General features: G+C 36.1%; 1 protein-coding gene across 6 annotated transcripts in view; it reads right to left on the reverse strand.

Moving 5' to 3' along the window:
- The window catches only part of RAPGEF2 (Rap guanine nucleotide exchange factor 2), a 186803-nt gene that overhangs the window by 74120 nt on the left and 92379 nt on the right, over positions 1 to 20304 (reverse strand). For 4 of the 6 annotated variants that reach the window (XM_075149407.1, XM_075149411.1, XM_075149408.1 and 1 more), the window contains exons 5-7: positions 17283 to 17358; positions 14416 to 14583; positions 11686 to 11703 (exon numbers count right to left, since the gene is read on the reverse strand). In XM_075149407.1, the coding sequence (XP_075005508.1) occupies positions 11686 to 11703; positions 14416 to 14583; positions 17283 to 17358 (262 nt within the window). The remainder of the gene's footprint in view (positions 1 to 11685; positions 11704 to 14415; positions 14584 to 17282; positions 17359 to 20304) is intronic. The other 2 variants (XM_075149409.1, XM_075149406.1) reach the window with 1 other exon arrangement.

Below are 20304 nucleotides of genomic sequence, written 5' to 3' on the forward strand. Positions count from 1 at the left end.
TAACACCATGAGCAGAATTTGAGCGTGGTGTTTTACGCTCATGTCAGGAAAAAATGAAGTTCTGCCAAGACAGAAACGTCTCCCCAGCGTAGGAAGGGAGCACACCACTTTCTGAACTCCGTTACATACCTAACTATCAACATGCATCTTACTCTGCATCAGTTGGTATTTCTAACATCAAAATCTAGCCCAGGTTTCTGTGGCATAAGCCTTGAAGAGTAACATGAATAAAACCATTAAAACAGTAGTGAAAGTCAAACCTTCCAGATGACGATGCCATGAAACACTTCCTTACTACGTATGCTGGTTACTACTATACACCTCTACTCACCTGTTAGAAAATTAAGTCAGCACTTTGTATATGAAGGCAAAATTCAAATCAACCTAACAAAGTCTAATTCATGTTCACATGCATCAGACTGATGGAAACTTGGGAGTTCCCAAAATAGAAAAAAGCTTCTTTATATTCAAAATAAAGTGATATTTATGTAATTAGGTGAAGAAAACACCACTTACAGGCAATTTGTGAGTCAAAACAATTTCAAGAAATAAATGGTTGACTCCATTTCCCTATTCCTTCCTCCTCAACTGCCACCACTTTCCAGGTACAGTGGTGCAGTGTAATCGTATGTACTGTCCATTATCAGTTCAGAAAATAATCATATATAAATTATATTTTATAAAAAAATAATTAAAGCAGAAGTTCAGTGATTTGTTACATGTTTCAGTGAGGAATGAATGGCATTTAAATCAGTGTAAGACACCAGAACGATATATCCTGGAAAGCTTCTATCATAAACAAATATGAATAGAATACAAAATCTAACTACAACTTTGTTTTCATGTGTATTTCAAAACCCACATAAGAACTCCTTGCTTAGACTTAAAGTTTGAAAAAAGCAAGACATTTTTGCAAATGCTTTTAGGCTATTAAAGTGAGATGTTAATAAACCTGATATGCAATAATTGGACATGGCTATCCCCAGCTGCTTTCAAAATATTGTATTTATAAGAAAGCTGGCATCTTTTTATGAGTCACAGAAAAGAACATTAAAAAAACAACATTTCAAAAGTAACTACAAACATTAGGACATCCTTCTGGACTACCCATAGGATTCAGGATTCATAAACAGTAGTTCTGAATTCAAGGTAAAAGTTGGTAGAGATCTCAGCAGTACGGACCATCTGACTGTAATGCCTCTCAACTATTGTACATTCTAGAATGTAATCTCACGCGGATATTATTCTCCTAAGCAGTGTCAACAATGCTTGGAGTATTAAACCTTTTTAGGTTAATGACAAATGCTGCAACAACAGATTACCTCAAATCCTCAATTTCAAGCAGTCACCTTAACTCACAACTATTTAGAGGAGTACTTAAAATTTTATACAGATTACGTACACAGAAACCATTCTTTTCCTGAAGTACCTCAAAAACAGAAGTTATCAGCACATTTTCCCCTTCCCTTTAAACACAATGTAAAGTATCATTTCCTTCATGTTCAAAAACTTAGGCATAAGACAACAGAACACTGTAAGATCACCAAACTTGCTGCCACTTCATGACTCCAGTAGCTAGAAAACTGGAGGGGGCAGGGAGAGGTCAAAGAAATAGAAAAAAAGACCAAGGAATAAGGCAAAAAAACTACAATCACTGTATCCCAGAAACATTCACAGTGAAGGGACTATTACACAGATATTACACAGTGGTGTAGGTGGAACAGCTAAATTGAAGAGTGCAAGAATGGAGTACATAATTTTAAGGAAAATAAGGCAGAGGCATTTTCGCTTCCGCCCACCCTCCTCACGTGGAAAGAAAGGTTTAAAACTTTATTTTAAGCTCAGGGCTATTCGACACAAAACTGTTAAGCTCCCAGAAGCATGCTTCTGAATTTTATAATGCTGATGCTCTCTCCCTCCCACTAGCCTTATAAGAGAGATTGCTAAATAACAATGTGATGCTCCCATCAGATTTAAAAACACCAACTGAAACCACTAAAAACCCAGAACAGGAATTCACTCCAAATGCTACAATACATTTAAATGTCCCAAACAATATGAAAGTCTTATTCTAATGCATTTAGGCAAATTTACTGCCAGTAATTTAAATCTCTGGCCATGTGACCCAATTTCATGCAAGCAAGTTTCTGTTTATCAGCATAACGCAGACATGGGATGGTCCAGGCACACCTGTCCTGTTTGCATTTTCTCGAGAACTTTAAGAACTTTAAATAAAACTCTGTTGAATAAAGGAAAACTACCAAATACATTCTCCAAGGTGAGTTTCTATGACTAAAATACCACTTTGGCCAAAACACATGGATAAAGTAAAAGTATTTGCCAAATTAATTTTTTTTTATTTGTAAAGCTGTGGCATTAACATCATCATAACAATGTTCACCGCACCATTGGCAACACCAGAGCAGCAGTTACAATGGAGCAATGTGTGCTGTTTTGGTAACACATTTACTAATGTTACAGACCATTTAAACAAATGCCCTTCTGTTGAGCTGCTGCTGCAGATGAATCTATAATCCGGATCTTTAAAATAATGACAAGCCCAGAGCAGTCAGGCTGGTGCCTCAGCTGGGTGGATGTGCCGTAGACTGCCAATCTTCCCTTTGACGGCAGACTCATTTGTCACCTTCTGTGCACAGCTCTGTTTGCAGTACAGCAAACTTTCTGTTTGCATGCCAGCCATCTTAAAATGGGAGCAAGTTACAGTATTCATTTAAAATACTTGCCATCAAATTCTCTTACATACAAATATTATGTTAGAACAGACATGAAGAAAACCTATAGCTGTCGGATACTCATCCCAAATGTGACAAGATGTCCCATTTCCAGAGTATTTAATCTAGCTTACAAAACCAACTTGAGCAAAGGCTCACCACAGTAACAGAGCACACAAACTTTCTCTGGACTCCATATTTATTTATGCTTTGAATCTAACAATGCTTTTACAAAAAAAAAAAAAAAAGATCATCTCTTCTGTGTTCCTGCAACACTTACAAGATCTTACTTATTAAATTTTACTTGCAAGATCAAAATCATATCTAGAATGTATGTTTGTGAAGTCACTTTATGTGATGTTTAACTGATTTACCTGTGGTTTTACATAAAGCAAAGGGTTATTACTTACACAAGCCTAAAGTTTAATGCATATAACATGGCTTTAAAAGTATACATGATCATTATTAAATGTTAAAAATTAGATATTAAAAATCAAGCTATTAATGACTTCAGTTGGCAGAATGGTCACAGATTAGTTTAATTTCCTTAACTGTTTCAGTACTTCAGGAGTGTAAAAATGCAGTCTGTCAGGATAGATGAAGTTTTTCCCAATGTTCATAAAATTTTCTCACTTTGGTGTAAGGACAAGAGCTTAAGATAACGTGTTAATTAAATCAGAGAACATGAGAATGTGCTTTCTGCTTTTAAACTGTGAAAAAAAGCATGAAAGCAAAAAAGCAAACATTCTTTTAAGGTCAAGAATTACGATATCAGGCAATATAGAGCTAGCAAGGCCTCTTTACCACATCTAAACAATGCCTTGACATCCATACCTGCTGGGGACGAGGTTCACTACTGAGATACAAATCGCCTTTCTATCTTGGAGGAAAAACAACAACAAAAAAATACCCACCTAAAACCACATATCATAGTGACCATACCCATTTCACAGCAGGAATCCAGGGACACAAGTTCTTCTCTTATGTGGGGCACCCCCAAAATTTCATGTTCTCCACTGTATAACAATGCAGGAAAACTTTATGGAAGCTGGATAACTGCATACCTCTTTCATGAGTATCCTACTGCTGCACTGTTAAAAGGTAAGAATAAAACTCAGGGATTTTTCTGAGGTCAATCAACTGCCCAAATTCTAGACCGTTATGTTCTTTACCCGCCCCATTGAATCCTGTTACCTGAAATAGGCTGACATGTTTGAATCGCAAGGATGATTGTTCTGGCACAGAACTGAATGCATCTGAGACCACCCAAGGCAGGGGAACAATTATTTAACCTTTCAGTATAAAATATTAATGGATGAAAAACAAACAAACCCCAGATTTTTCCAATCTTCTCTAAATGCTAGCTGGTTTTCTGTTGGTTTTTGTTGTTTGTTTATTCATTGGAAGATTTTGGAGGGGGAGTATTTTCGTTTTAAGCAAATACGATATGCTTTCTAACAGTTTTCCTTGAACTTACTTAGAAGCTTTAAGGGAGACTCTGAAACTCTCATCACTATGTTTAAGGTGCATAGACGGGACTGGCAGAAAGCCTCCAGTCTGCCGTTAGGTTTCCAGATTCGCCAAATAATGGTGGAAATTGCATGTCATTTTTACTACCATAGGTGACGTTGAGTCCTTTCTGTCCATCTTCTTGAATGTTTATTTGAACACCTCCTGGGGTAACTACTTATCTCTGGTATTTTGAGGAAGTTTGAAAAGGCCAGTTGCTGTTACAGAGGATTTTCATTCACTTCAATTGTCTGTTGGAAGGAAATAACTTTTGATTTTGTTTCCAGCAACAGTCTTATCCAAGGAGACTCTCCAAAGAGCCTTCTCCAGGGGTTCCCAATTACAATCAACACTAAAAACAGTTTACCAGCATAAGATCATTTTCTTTTTGGAGAGCTCTCTCCTCATGCCCCTGCATATCCTCCCTTGTGTAATGCACCATGCACTAACATATCTTGAGAGCTTTGTGCCCTGGCTCTAGCAACTGTATAGAAATCATTTCCTCAGACGTTTTGCTTTCATCAGTAACAAACCCCATGCAACTTCAGTTGTCCCATACGTTTAAAAATAATTATCAAGCAAAATGAGCCAAATTGGTTTAGATAGGAAAAAAGTCAAAACACAACATTACATCCTTCAGATAAAGAAACCTTAATGTAAAATTCTAAGAAATGCCCTTTCCCTCTCCTCTTCCTCAGTCAAATAAATCAGGTAGCACAAGTAGCACAAAGCTTCAAACACATGAAAATCCATGCTCTGCTAAACTAAATATACATACTTTATTTCTAATTTACTATTACCATTCTAATTTACTTTCACAAATTACTGTTTAAGGTCATGACACCAGACTAGAAGCCAGGAGTTGCAGGTTACAGTTCTTGCAGTTTTATTACTAAATTCTTGCATTGCCTCTTATTTGCTCCTTTCTCATCTCAAACTCATTTGATACTCACGCACCAAATCTCGTCATGGAAGGTTCATGTTTAAGTGTGTTGGAATAGGTTCCAGTCTTTGGTGGAGCCTTTGGGCATGACTATAACATCAATATTTCAAAATATAAAAAAACAGCCTTGCTTTTTTTTTTTCCCCTTCACAATTGATAACTGTAAGATCAGTGAGGAACTAACATATGCCAGTTGTCCAAGAAAAGAAAAGTATTTGCAAATCCGAAATAGAAGTGAAAGAATAACTCACCTTATGGATTTAGAATCATAGAATCATTTAGGTTGGAAAAGGCCTTTAAGAGGATTGAGTCCAACCGTTAACCTAACACTAAAAACTACTACTTTTATTAATTTTTTAGAGCTCTGAAATTCACTTAGCAAAATGATCATTTTAAATGATTCAAATTAAATACAAAAGCATTATTAAAAGTACTCAGAAACAGAACCTTTTGTGGAAAGATTGACACCAAATACTAATCATTTTATTTTTAAGTCACTACATCAAGCACAGCTCACAAAACAGTGGCTCAGATGCTTGGGAAAAAATGAACTGACAGCTTCTTTCCATGCTTTAGTGGGCAAATGTCCACATTAGGACTATCACTCATGATGATAATCTGTATAGAGATGCCAGTGTTGAAAGGATCTGTATTGGTATTCTACAAATATAATGCAAAGGCAGATCCCATTTCCCCAGATGTACTTTACATGCAAACATTGTTTCTAAATTAACAACCTTACGCTAATGAGGATATCTTATTTAAAAAAATATTTAAGAACACATGTATGTGTTTGTTTTTTTAATCTTCCTCAGCTCTAATCAAGTTTAAGTGGTGGAAATGCAATATTTGTATTTAGTTACATTATGCAATGATCAGTTTAGAAAGGAGTTATGAAAAATTCATTTTTCTGCTGCATGAACAACTTTCTGCTTTGATGACAAACCTCACGTTTAGTTTCATACTCTACATCTCAGAAAAGCAACCTTTTATACAAAAGATCATGTCACAAGTCAGTAACAGCAAAAAATTCACGCTACTCTGGAAAATCTACGCTATTATTAACCAAAGTTTCACATATGTGTGGTCAAAAAGTATTGGCAACTCTACAAGCTGCAAACAGGACCTAGTGTCAGTAATGTATCTAAAAAAAAGAAACTCAGCAATATCACTGACACTTCAGTTGCGAAAAATACTGCATAGCTGCAATGTTTCTCTTTGAATTTCCTAATCTAATCACAATTACAAATCCAGTTATGACATCAATGTGAGCCCTTCCAAAGGGAATGGAAGCACAGTAAATCCCAATGGATATATGAGTTCTGCAGCAGGGATGATGTAATATACAAAAATAGACATCCTCTGACAGAGCTGCAAGTTGAGTAAATAACACACTGCATGTCATTAATTTTGCATTAGCTTCCCAGTAGACATTACTAAAAGGACGATGAACTAACAATTTTGTTTTGCTTCGGGTGCTACACAAAATAAAATGATAGCATTGCTCTTATATTAACAGTAATACATAACATAACATATAACTTTAAACAGTAATAGTCCCTTACAACACGGATGAAGGAAGGAAGCCATGTGGCTAAAAAGGTTGTGTTTTGCCACAAAACACAGAACATAGGGGTGGGAATTGTAGTATTGTCATTATAATGTTACTACTGGATGTTCCCATTAAGAAACATCCAACTTCTATACAAAAAATGGTTAACGAGAACTGCCCAAATCATCTCAGGAATTTCATATTTCAGACAAAATTACCCCACAATTTTTGTAGTGTCTCACTTCAAAATACACCTGCATATATAACACAGTGACACACTTCAGGAATTAGCATTACTGCATGTGTTGAAATATTACATATACAGACTATGTACATCTATTTAGTATTTCGTATTACTACTTAGTATGATGTATGCATCAATCGTATTCCAAATCATGAGTAGATTATCACCATCATGGAATAATAAAAACAGTTCCTTTTGAAATTGCACACTGAATTTCGTAAATGAAAATAAGCAACTAAACAAATATCATTCCTGGTAAAAGGACACTTGCACTTGACAATGTTAAGAACTAGCCCCTTTCTTTTATTAATGGAATGATCAATACAGTATATTTTATTTTAAATATAAACACTAGAAATGTTAAATAAATTATTTTAAACTGAATGTGTTAACACTAGAGACAAATCTGTTTGTGCAAACATGCAAGTGTGTTTATTCACACATGCAAACGTCTGATTAAAACACCCTTACATACCATGCCACTTCTCATCAGCAATACACTGTAAATTTAGGTGTGTGTTCAATTATGTTTTGAATACAATTTCTGTGCTTACATTACTTAAATGAATTAGTTTCATAACCAAGAACAGAATGAGTCCAGTTCAATTTTTATTTAAGTGAGGTGACCTTTTTGCTTTCATTTTGCATATGGCACATAACAGGACCTTCTCAGCTTCCTTTCTCCTTGCTCTTCACATTTTTCCTCTATCTAGGGGAAAACTAAGTTAGCATCAAGTTCAAAAAATAGATCTATTTATATAGGTTCAGCTGCTATAACTCATACAAGCCTCTAAAGCCAAAACCCTCAAACATCCTGCTTCCCCAAACATTTTTAATTACTAAGTGTACCTGACACTAGGATCCCCAGTAGTTTTCCTGTGCCTTTTTTCCTTTGTAAATAGACTTGTTTAACACTTCCAAGGTCAAGGATGTTTAAAAACTTGTTTTTTCCCCACGACTTCTCCATATACTTTATACCTTTGTATAAAGTCAAGCTTTCAGTGTGTCCACCCCTCCTTGTTCGCTGCCCTATCAAATAATTTTCCTAGACTTGGCAAATTAGTTCAGATGTGGTTCTTTCTTCCTAAAAGGAAGCTTTTTTTTTTTTTTTTTAACATGTGAATACTCACAATATCACCTTTGTTTTTTGTTTTATTAAGTGAACTTGTATTAGAATGAAAGTGCTAGATAATCCTAAAAATCATCAGGAACATTAAAAGCTTCAGCTATTTACAGGCTTGAAAGATTGACAGTATTCCTTTAAACTAATTTCTTGTAGTTTGGGTATCTGACAACTGTTCCTACTGATTTAAACTGAAATGACTGAAATTCTATATGTAATAAAGATGACTAAGTACACTACTATATTGGCATCAATTTACTGTGTAGAATACAAGGCACTAACAAGAATACTTTATAGCAAGGTATATCACAATACTGTGAAGTCCACATTGTCCAGAAACAAGTACATATGAGGTATTTCATGATCATTTGTAGTGGTCCATGGAAAGACAACCAGCAATACGTATTTTACAACATAAGCATAAATATACATGCAGAGAAGCAATTGTATTATTCTGTTTTTTAACATTAAGTCTCATCCTAAATTATACTGGACATCCATAACAAAGTCCTAAAATAGAATCAGCTTTTTTGAATTCTCATCTACTATATTAACCACAAGAAAACACTGCTCGTGATCTTGTAAACTTCCACATCGCTTCAGGTGCCACACACACTGAATAGAGGAAAACAACTAGGCTTTTGCATCAAATTCAGGCAGAAAAATTTAAAATCCATATTTTTTTAAATCCTTCCTGAATGTAGAAATATGACATACAACAGCTTTGTTGATTTTTAAAATGTAATTTTCCAGACAAAGGAAAAGGCAAATTTGCTTCATAAAATAGAGCAATCTGAACATAAATTTTCAATACAGGACTTCTAGACTCTCAGCAGACGATGTGAATGCAAATGGTATCAGGAAAAAATGGTTACTTTGCCAACGCTTTGCAATAACTATTAGTTACAAGAGAAGATAGGAGCAGGAAGCAAGGTTTCTGCAATTTGCTACTGACTTTCTAGGTCAGCAGGTTCTAATATTTAAAAAAAAAAAGCTAGAAAAAACCCTCATACTTATTTTTTCAGGGAATTGCAGCTGCAGATGAGACTTGACTTAGCCACATTAGACATGGTTTCATTTCCAGCCCTCTTCTCATTCAAATTTTCAGCCACCTCCTTCAAATAAAATCCCGAAGGACAATACTTGTCTGCCCTTAATGCATCGGGGCGATGACTGGCTCCATAGCAGAGTGTGCGAGGATAAAATTGTTACACGCGTAACTTGGGGAAGAAGCTGGGGTTATTGATGGCTCCGTGCCCACTGCTCTTTTCCTCCCAACACCGGATAAACGGATTGTCACCTCACGTGAATCTCAAGCTGAATGAGATAAGAAAGGCTACTAAAGGCAGAGAGACCTTTTGCAGGGATTACAGCAGCCAACTTTAAAAAGCCTGGCTGAGGATGCACTAGCAGCAATTTTCATAAGCCTGTTAACTAATTCAAATCTGGACAGATTCCCACAGAGTGAAAAACCACACGCTCTAGTTTCTGCTCAGGGCTATTCACAGGTGCTTCAGTGTTTTATTTACAGGCCTACCTGCATCTCTCTAAATATTCCCCAGTAAGCTTTGCTATTTTGCCTTTAGCAAAGTAAACACATAATAACCAGCTCAGCAACCCTCAGATGGGGCATGACCAATTCTTCACAGATGCACTGTAGCAGCCACAAAGTTTATTAGCAATAAGATATTGCAAGAAAAGTCTACCTTTTTTTAAATTCACTCCATAGGTGACTATTCTATTCTAAAATTCAAGGAAAAAAATCAGCCCAAAGCAGAAGAAAAGCCATTTAGGTTCTCAGGAGAAAGGGTCCACACTCTTTCAGTGCAGTCACTCAAAACAACGGCTTTTCACTGAAAACATTAAGTAGCCTTATGTATAGATACACACAAAAGAAAATCCACTTTCAGAAGTTCAAGTCCAATTTCTATTATTAATTAAGGAGGAGTTACACTAATCTAGTTAAAGACAGTTTCTAACACATTAAAAGTACAAGCAAAAATTTTCTATCAAAACCAAGGTTTTCCAGATTCAAGTAAGAACAGCTCAGCTTAAACTTATCAGGATGTTTTTTCTTCCTTGAAAAAGAACAGATCCATTTTACCAAACTACAAACGGTGGCAAGAAGGATGCCATTTTATCAGTCTGATAAAACACATTCATTTTATTTCCATACATTGTGAAGTTTCTATTTTCCTCATCCTAGAAATCAGCAACACTTGTTCCAAAAGTAATAATGCCCAAGTACAACGCTCAACAGTAGATTTTATTTCAAACGGTCTTTCAAGCATTAGGGTAAGTTATCAAAATATTATGAAGTATTTCAAATTCCTATCATAATTTGAGGAGCATATTATCACTCTTAGCCATCATATTTTAGTAACCGTAGGTTACTTGGGACTCGGGGCTCATTCCACTGAAAAACTGGTGAGCACTGACCCCAAGATAAGGAACTGGGTTCCTAAAGGAAACGTAGCATATTTGTTGAAGAGAGAATTTCAGCACAAAAATCACTTGCCGATGATACTGGAACCATATTGAAATTTGAACCCTCTAAGTCTTTTAAAGAAATTAATTGAACAATGTGATACAGGAGGAACTTTTAAAATAAATACATTTCCTGATAAAATATCGGAAGAATTGACCAAACCAATACTTGAGGAAAGGAAGAATTTTGAAGCTAAAGGAAAATACTTTTAATTTCTCTTCAGCTCTAACACAAGAGATTTCTCAATTGTAACAATGAAGACATTTAACGGTTTGACAAGACACATTCTTATAAAATGTTGTATTTGGTGGATGCTCAAGTATTTACTCACTTTGGCATCGACAAATGCAATTACAAATGCAACTTAACTTTAAAACATGCCACTCAGATCTTCAGGTTACTTCGACTGTATGTGAGATCCGATGTCAGCCAAAACTGTTTGATTTGGTGCCGTTCCAGGATATTTGACTCACTCGGGCACACTTTTCTCCCTAGCTTGGCAAGCCTGTTCCAACCCTTCAGTCTTTCAAATAATGGCCATTTACACATACTTTGATAGGGGTCTGCAAAATCCAACTGCTTTGTACCAAATCAGTACACATCATCAGAATGGAAAACAAGCAAGAAGCACTGCTACAAGTTTTCAGCTAACGAAAAACTTCCCATTGCATCTTTGGTGCTCATCTTGCCATGCTCCATTTAGCGACTTACAGGTACTAAACAACCACAAGGGGCCTATTTTTTAAATCAAAATCAAAAGGTTTAGTCCTCCGCGTCGTGGAAGAGATACTTGAATAAAGCGTCTGTCAAACACTAAATATTTTATATATACCCTTTGCTTATTGTACTGCATTTTCTCTAAATCACAGGACATCAAAGCAAGGAAGAAAGGCCAATCAAGCTGGGCAAGAGACATTGTGCTGTCACCAAATTCCACATTTACGTTAGTACTTTTATATCATAGTGAGATTGCTCAAGTATCAAAGCAAAGGCTAGGAGGCAATTTTAGTCATAACATTGAATCAATATTATGATATCACACTGCAAACCCACAAGTAAATTGTTAGTGGACCATACACAGTAAGTTACGATACCTGAGGTTTAGTGCATTCCTGTGAGCCAAAATGAAATGAATGCCATATAGGAGGAAAGGAAAAGATGAACATTATCAGACATGCCATAGTACATTCCACTACTATGAAGATAATGTTAAAGTTATGTTAATGAGGGTCCACTGTCCCCTACAAGTTGACTCTATTGCAGAAAGCCATGACACAACTGAGAGCACTGCATTTAATTTTTAATTCTTGAGAAGCACAGCCATGCATCTTCATTTAAGCTCTACATTTCACTCTGTGATTTCACAAAGACACAGAAAACTTTCTTCAGAAAATACTCTTTGAACTTTCTGAAGAAAAGCATTCAGAGACTACTACAAATAAAGCATTAATAATTTATCAACAAAATAACAATCATTCTACATGGTAACTATAGATTTATGGTAAAACAAAACATAAGAAAATTACACATTTTGTGACAATTTTGAGGATGCTATCAAAGCAACTTTATTACTTTGAATCTCATGTACCTAACCCCTAAAACAGAACACACCCAAAAGGAAGAGCAAATTTGAAAACAAATGCATCACATTAATCCTTTTTCAATTTGCCTGCAATATCTAAACATCTGCATTTTTTAATGCTTTTCTGTTTATTTATCCAAAATTCAGAAGTAGAAAGATGAGTCCCCGGCAGATGCTGACCAAAGAATGAATGGGTAAAAAGCTCACAAGATCTGTGCTATAATATGATTTGAATTCCTGTGTTTCAAAAAAACAAACAAAAAAACAAAACAAACAAACCCCACCAAAACAAAACAAAACAAAAAAACCCTCAAAAAAAAAAGAAATTAAGACTAAAAAAATGAGGTCAAGGGACATAAAATAGGAAGGGAGAAAAGACAATGCAGCCTTTAACAAGTATGGTTAAAGCAACAAAAATAATATTGGTAATAGAAGTGAATGGGAGAATAATGTATACCAAGTATTGTAAAAACAGGAGGGAATGGGCCAGCACGGAGAGTCTTGACTATATTGTAAAACTCATTTGAGCTTATTTGACTCTATTTGCATTGAAAAAAAAAAAAAGTCGGTCATATGCATCATATTACACTTTTTAAAGCCACATTTGTCTGTAATTATTGCAAATTTTACAGTTTATTTGGCAATCTCTTCCAACTCAATATGAAATCTCGCTTGCAATGAATTTCCCAACACATACACAAAATCATTATGAACTCGCACAACAGAATGGCACACAATGGGCTTTTGTTCTTAGTACCAGAGTGAAGCTTTCAAAAACTCATTAGGCATACCTAAAGCAAAATTTATACAACAGGCATGGACCTACAAATGCAAATGGCACTGTGTGTAATCTAAATATTGCCCTTCTAGAGTTAGATAAAAGTCACACTAGAACTGTTTGCTAAGCACAACATACACATCTACATAGTACGAACAAAAGTAATTCTTCCTGTAATTCCTACAAACTAAAATACCACATATTTATTTTTTCAAAAACAGACCAGTAAAATATTTCATCTTCAAACCAAGTGAACTGGCTCAATCCGTAATAAATTTAGAGGCAATTAAAACTGCACTGAAAATTAAACCATTAAAAGCTGTTGTATAAATGAAAACAAATTGTTGGCATAAAATGTAATTATTCAACTCATGAGGAAAAGCCTGTATAATTAACAGATGTAATCAAACATCTACACTCTTACAGACACACATTGAATATACAGGGAACTGGCAAGCAAGTCAAGGAATAAAGATAAAGAAGGAAAAATGGAAAAACCCTACAACTGCAATGGATCAAAGACAGTATTTTAAAAACAGTAAAGCTCTAATCCTGCAAATTTATATGCATGTGCCTTACATTGTGCAAAATTCAGCCCAATGAACTCAATGAGATTAAATATGCACAAAGTTATTTATGACTATGCCTTTATGGGTCTAGCAGATTTGGGGGCTTAAACAACTAAGTGAGAGCCAAAGACAAACAGCTTTTCCAGTATTTTGCTTACAGTTGAAATCAATACCAAACAAACATATTAATCTAACAGAGCTTTTCTCAATTTAAAAGCCATATAAAATGTTTTGTAGAATAAGTTTTAATTGTTGGTTTATTTTTATCTCAAGAGAAAGCATGGAAACTTTCAACATGTAAGATTACCCAAAAAAAAGAAATCCAGTAAAATGACCAAGTGATCTCCCTGATGATGGGCAGACTATGTAGCTCACTGAAACCCAAGTATAAAGGGCTCCTGAGGCAGACACCAGTAAAGGTTAATTTGACATTTAAGTTCTGGATACCAAAAGGAAATGACAGATTTAATCCAAGGATTTGGCCTACTGCAGTGCAGCACAGTCCTTTTCAGGCAACAACCGTATCATATACGTGAATGAGTGCTTCACTTACTGACCTTTTAACACTATACACTAAACTATTCGTACAGGAACCTAATATCAAAAGGAAATGAGAACAGTTTCTTTCACAATTTCAAATAATAACTGGAACATTAAGAAATAATACGTGACATTCACGACCACAAAAAAAATGCGCTTTCAATTCTGAATTAAGATGCAAGTTGCACGCATGTTCACATACTGATGGAGCCAAATTCACAGTATTTTAAGGGGAAAACTTCCCCACAGAAACACACTGCTTTAAAAATATCAGCAAGTTTACCTATTTTGATTGTTTTCTTTTCAGTGGCTTTCCTGTTTATGTTGTTGTGAACCATAAATACAGACAGCTTACCGTATGGTAGCCTCTAGGTAGAGGTGGCTTCCCCACGGGATAAGGGTCAACAGTATCAATAATTGTTTGTCGCTCCCCTTTTTGGTTGATTTTCCTAAATCTTCTTCGAGATTGCCTATGAGAAGCTTGACGTTGAAAATACTCCTCATTTTCATCCATGTAATCAACCTATAACAGATACAAGAAAGTGTCATTTCCCAAAAGACATAAAAATGTTTCTTATGGTTAGAAACACAACAAATCCTATTTTCAAAAAACAGCCGTTTTGAATTTCCTGCATTTTCAGCACTAAGACTGAAGCCACTACTAAAAAAAAAAAAAAAAAAATCAAATGCCCACAGGAATGACAAAAAAGTAAACATTGGAATGAACAGCATCACTGAGTATGAACACTTTTCAAAACCACAGAAGAAAAATGGTTACCCTCCCCATTCTGTCGTTCTCCCCCCTTCTTATTCTTCCACAAATACAAACATTTCACCACTCAGTACATTACAAAAAGAAAACTGGTATGAGAATGCACTTGGTAGTTTTCCTACTGACCTCTATTTGTCACTTGGGATCTTCCCTAACCAACCTATGGCAAAGGCTTTGCTCTTCAACAGGCAGCACTGGTTTTATTATCCACTTCAAATATTTTGGGAGCGTAAAAGAAGATTTAGACTGGATTTACATAAAAACAAATCACTTCAAAACAACAGCAGGGAGAATAAAAAAAATACCTATTAGGTATATCCCAATATAAAATTTGTCTTCTCGGTTTCAGAGTCTTCAAAGTCATCCTAAACTACTACACATCAGTATACTGCAATGAAAATATTTGAACTAGGAATTCTGGTTTTCCAGAATTTCCTTTGAAAGAGGAGAACAATCTTTTTACAGTAACTTGGCTGAAAATCAACATCTCTTCTGTGTTCTTCGTACTAATAGAAACCTTACTCCAGACTAACAGGGAAATGAGAAGAAAAAAAAGCTTTCAGCATTGGCCATATATGGCAATTCAGTTAACTCATTCTTCTACTCAGTTCCACCCCCCAGGGATAAATAGTATTTCTGAAGATGCAGAGAAGTGCTTATAAGGCACCTTGCAAGGTTTCTCCATATTTTTCAACAAGGAAAGAAATATTAGCCAAAATACTCCCAGGAATTTGCAGTGTACCTGTGTCAGAAGTGTCATATACTAGTCAGCTCACCACACCAAATACAACTTTGGTTGTACTAATACAAAGGGATGAGCACCGTTCCTGGTTCACCACGAAGAGCTGGTAACATTTACAGTCACACTCACACCCTACTCCTCCCTGCAGAGTGACCCCATCCAGCCCTGACACTGAAGTTACTGTCCCCGACAAAATCTGGGGATGGGATTCTTTCTATTCCAGGTACAATTATTCCTTTGGAAGGCTGGATTGAAGCGAATTATTTCAGCTTTCCCAAAACTCTAGAGGTTAGTTTTTTTGGACTAAGACGACACATGTGGGAGTACCTGCCCCTGACTCAACATTATCCATCAGTCCAGAAGATTTCCTCTGGACTTTTGTTGTTTAGTCATCTCCTTTCCCTATACCCTTTCCCTATATCACTCTTCCTTACAACTTATCAAGGAATGCACGAGAGACAGTCAGACAGACATCCACACAGCTACCACCAACTAAATTGTATATTTCTAGAGTACAAATCTGGGACAATAAACTTGTTTCCCGAACTTGTGGTCAGACAAATCAGGGGGCCAATACAGGGGCAAATGGGGAGGCATAACGGGCTGCTGTTGAGGAGCTGCTCCTTTACACAGTAAAGTTAGAGACCTTTAGTTAGGGATAGTGAAAAAGCAATTAGCATTTCTCATATATGCCTTCTGTATCTCCTACTACATTGTATTAGCTTTGTAAGATGATTTTCTTAATTAGAATTGGAAGAGGGAGATATATCAAACATCCAACAGAAAAAGTTACCATTACACAATCATCTGTATCTGTTTACAGTGAAATCACAAAGAGCTTAAAACCCACAAAAGCATGCCTGCATTTGCATGAAGGTAACTTAAAAAGCTACTTTTTTTAGCAATCAACTTTAAACAAGTAACCTAATCTCTTCTACAAGCCTAAAGCTATACCAGTTTCCTGAGCTTCTGCAAGTGTTACAGAAACTGTCACTGTTTAGGAAAAAAAAACGCTTAGTGTCACAGCCTATATTTGAACTATCATCTATATATGGCTTAGATATTGTCATGCCTGTATTATGAACTGATCGCTATCTCAGTGACACAGAAAAAAAAAAAAACATTTAGGCTGTTGATTGTGCATTTGTTCAGATGATGCACCCTGAGGTGGCAACTAAAAACTTTTGAGCCTGTGAACCCTCAGAGACAATGCTGTTCTGCCACTGGACTACAGCAGATACTGCTAACGAAAAAACCTTCACCCAGAAAAGTTAGTAGAATTTTAAAAAGTTCAAACTGCTTCTTAAAACCTCAGACAGCTGAGAATAAATTTAATACAATCAAACGTTAATTTCTTAAGCTAACTGAGATTAATACTTTAAAGCATCTATGCTTACCTATAATAATAAAGCAGCTTTAAAAAGAAAAAACAACCAACCACAAACTGTTCCGCTATTCTGCTAGCACAAGAAAACTTTAGTTTTACAAGAAATCTGCAAAAGTAAATGTAGCACCAATATAAAAGATGCCTTTATCACTCAAACAATGCAAGTAGGTGTGCAAAGAATGGCAAGAAAGTTATGCATTACATCTTAGATTTATAAAAAGATCATGTGCAAACCAGAAAACTCTGAGTTTTATTGGAAGTTGAAGTGTTACCAAAGCTGGTCTGTAAAATTTGAAAGCAACTGAATGAAAATATTCTTACCACAATCATTTCAGATGGCTCTAAAACAATGCATTCACAGCCACGCCTGAAGCTTCCTGCAGAACGCTTGCCAAAACTGAAGAACAAAAATACTTCAATCAGAACAAAAATAAGAGCTGTAACACAATCCATAAGCATATTTACATCTTCTCCAGATACTGTAAAGCATAGAAAAAAAAATGTACATACCTCTGCACAATACAAGTTTCATGCATGTGTCCTTCGACAAGTAACTGATACCCAAGGACACCTGTGTATTTTGTATTTACATAGTTTACTAAGAGTATTTGCTAAATAATTCTATTAACACTGAAACAAGTGTTAATCAAGTGCTGTCTACTGAAGATGCATGGTTGATTCTGAACTACATTACAGAGTTTGACCTAGTATCTTCTGACATTACAGTATTAAGTTACGTAAGCTATCTGCATTTCTGTAAAGAAAGCTAACTAGCATACCGAGGAAAGAATGAAAAGGCTGATCAACTTCAATGAGCTCTTTTTTACTTAAAATAAATTCATAAAATAAGGATGCTGAATGTGAGAGTATTCCCAAATTGAATAGATGAGGACAAAAGGTTGTTCTGCCTTTCATGACACATTCCCACTTCAGTGCAATAATTAAGCATGATACTATTTTGCTTCCTGTAGGATAAAACAGAAAGCTGTTTCAGTTTCTGAAGTGCTCTGCCTGTAATAAATGAATGTGTGTGTCTGCAGGCTTAACTGCAAAGAATCCTCGAAATGCAGCTGTAAAGGTAGAGTGCAGAGAACCAGTACATAATTCAGTGAAATACAAGACCTTTATAGTTAGATCCTTAACCATACGCCGTCAGAGTGGAAGAAAAGACAACCAGCTAAAGTTTGTCCTGCTTTCCCGTCGCAAAGAGGAAGGCAGGACACATGACAAAATGGCTGGAACTCCAGCACCCCTCTTGTAGCCTGCTGTAACAAACCTGCCCTAAAATTTGCCAAGAGCCAAGGTAACTATTTAGCCTTTCCCTTTCTTCAACCCGGCACCGTGCAACAGGCATGGGAAACCTTCCTATCTGAAGCTCACAGGGCAATAGCTATTAAATCAGTTTATGAAAAACAAAATTGCAGACTCAAAATTGCAAAATCTGAATTTTAACCAATCCCGTAATGCACAGTCACGGTGACATGCTTAAGCTACGATGTTTGTGAAAAGTAACTTTTTTAAGCTTTATTTCATAACAAGCAAACTGAAGAAGTTCATATACCATTCGGAACAGTGTATCTAGCCACTTTATATCTATTCTCCTGTCCCGTCTGGCGATTAGTAGAAATGAACGATTTAACTCGCTACCCCAAAGGCTAATCTCTTGACAACAGCACGTTTATAGCTTAAAAAGAAGGCAGTCAGATATTGAAAAGAAATGCCAGCTGTGCTTATTCATCAAAATAATAATCGCATTTAATGGTACATGGGACTTCCACAATAGAAAAAATTTTCCAGAATACTAAGCCTCTTGAAAAGAAACATTCAGTAAAGAAGTCTCTCGACAAATTGCGTATTTTCCTAGAGGCAAACACATACTTACTCCTATAGTCCAGCAACAAAACACGGGGTGCTTTACTCTACAATGCCATCTTGAGTTTTATACAGTTTCAACTACTCTTATAGATACCAGAAAATGAAGCCATTATCTTGATTCATTAGACTGTTGCAAAAGTGACAAACTTATTTTCTTGGTCATTAACCCGATCCATACACCCAGTTTTTCCTTAAAAAAAGGAAAGGAGGGGGAGAGAAAGGAGAAAGTCAATCAGCTCATTGATTGAAAAACAACAATGCAAAAATGGCGATTAGGAAGTCAACTTATTTGATATGCTAACTGAAAACAAACACAGAAATATTCCTTTTCCTCTTGCAGATCCTTGTCCCCCTCTTTGTAACCATTGGTTTTGGTCTAGAATACACTATTGCTGTATTTTTTGCCAGCCCATTTTCTAGCCTCACAGCAAACACCAATTTCAACAGAAAATGCACATACACTTTTCCACTCCACCATTTCTTCTTCCTCTATTGCTGTCTGTAAGTATCAACTTCAAGCTTCTGCCTGTTGCTAATCACTGCTGACATCCAAAACTTTCAGGTTTTAGCAAACACAATTAAAAGAAAAAGCTGTGTTTTGGATGTGCTTTTCTATTCTTGAATAACCCTTCAGCACAAGGGAACAGGTAGTCAACATACTAAGACAGAAGGCATGCATTGAATTACTATAAAGAAAATTCTTGATTTCTGTTCCCAGTAACACACTGGTTCTCACAGGAAAAAACCACATCATTGCTGTACCGTTCAGATTCCTGTGGCAGCACAAAATTTATCAGAGCAGACAGTGCATCACACGTATCTTTGACCAAAGATCAAAAGGCACTTCAGGCTGCAAACAAACTCTGTAATCTTTATGAAGTATTGTAGGCAAGAAGACAAGTAAATCAAGGCAGAAGAAAGTTAAATGATCTTTCAAGTGTTGCAGTTTTCTTCTCAGATATGCCATGCCAGCTAAACCTCCTGACTCCCAATCTTGCTGCTGAAAATTCATCATCAGTGAGGAATTCACATAATCAGTGAAAATTTGGAACCTCTCTTGTCACTGTCCACTACGTCTGGACACTTCAGAAGTGTCCAACTCTGACTGTGGTAGAACATCCATCACGGTATTGCATACTCTCTGTTGCAGAACCACACTTTGATACCTACACATGGTCACACAAATACCTGTTGACATGCAACTTTGAGAAACAACTGGGATGTTAGGGCACTGCCAATCCCACTGTTTCAGTTCAGAAGACTGATATCAAAGTCAGCCAGTCTTATCAGAATTAATTTCTCAGAGCTTCGCACAAGAGCAAAAAGCAAAGACCAACGAAAAAGGACTTCAGTGACACTCTTCTCCATCCCTAGCTGCAGTAACCGGCCACTCGGCAGAGGAAGCCACCAAACAGGCTTGATTTAATTGAAAATAAGTTACTTAAAATATTAGTAAGCAGTAAAAAGA

Source organism: Calonectris borealis, chromosome 4, assembly GCF_964195595.1.
Source record: "Calonectris borealis chromosome 4, bCalBor7.hap1.2, whole genome shotgun sequence".
Classification (NCBI taxonomy): Eukaryota; Metazoa; Chordata; class Aves; order Procellariiformes; family Procellariidae; genus Calonectris; species Calonectris borealis.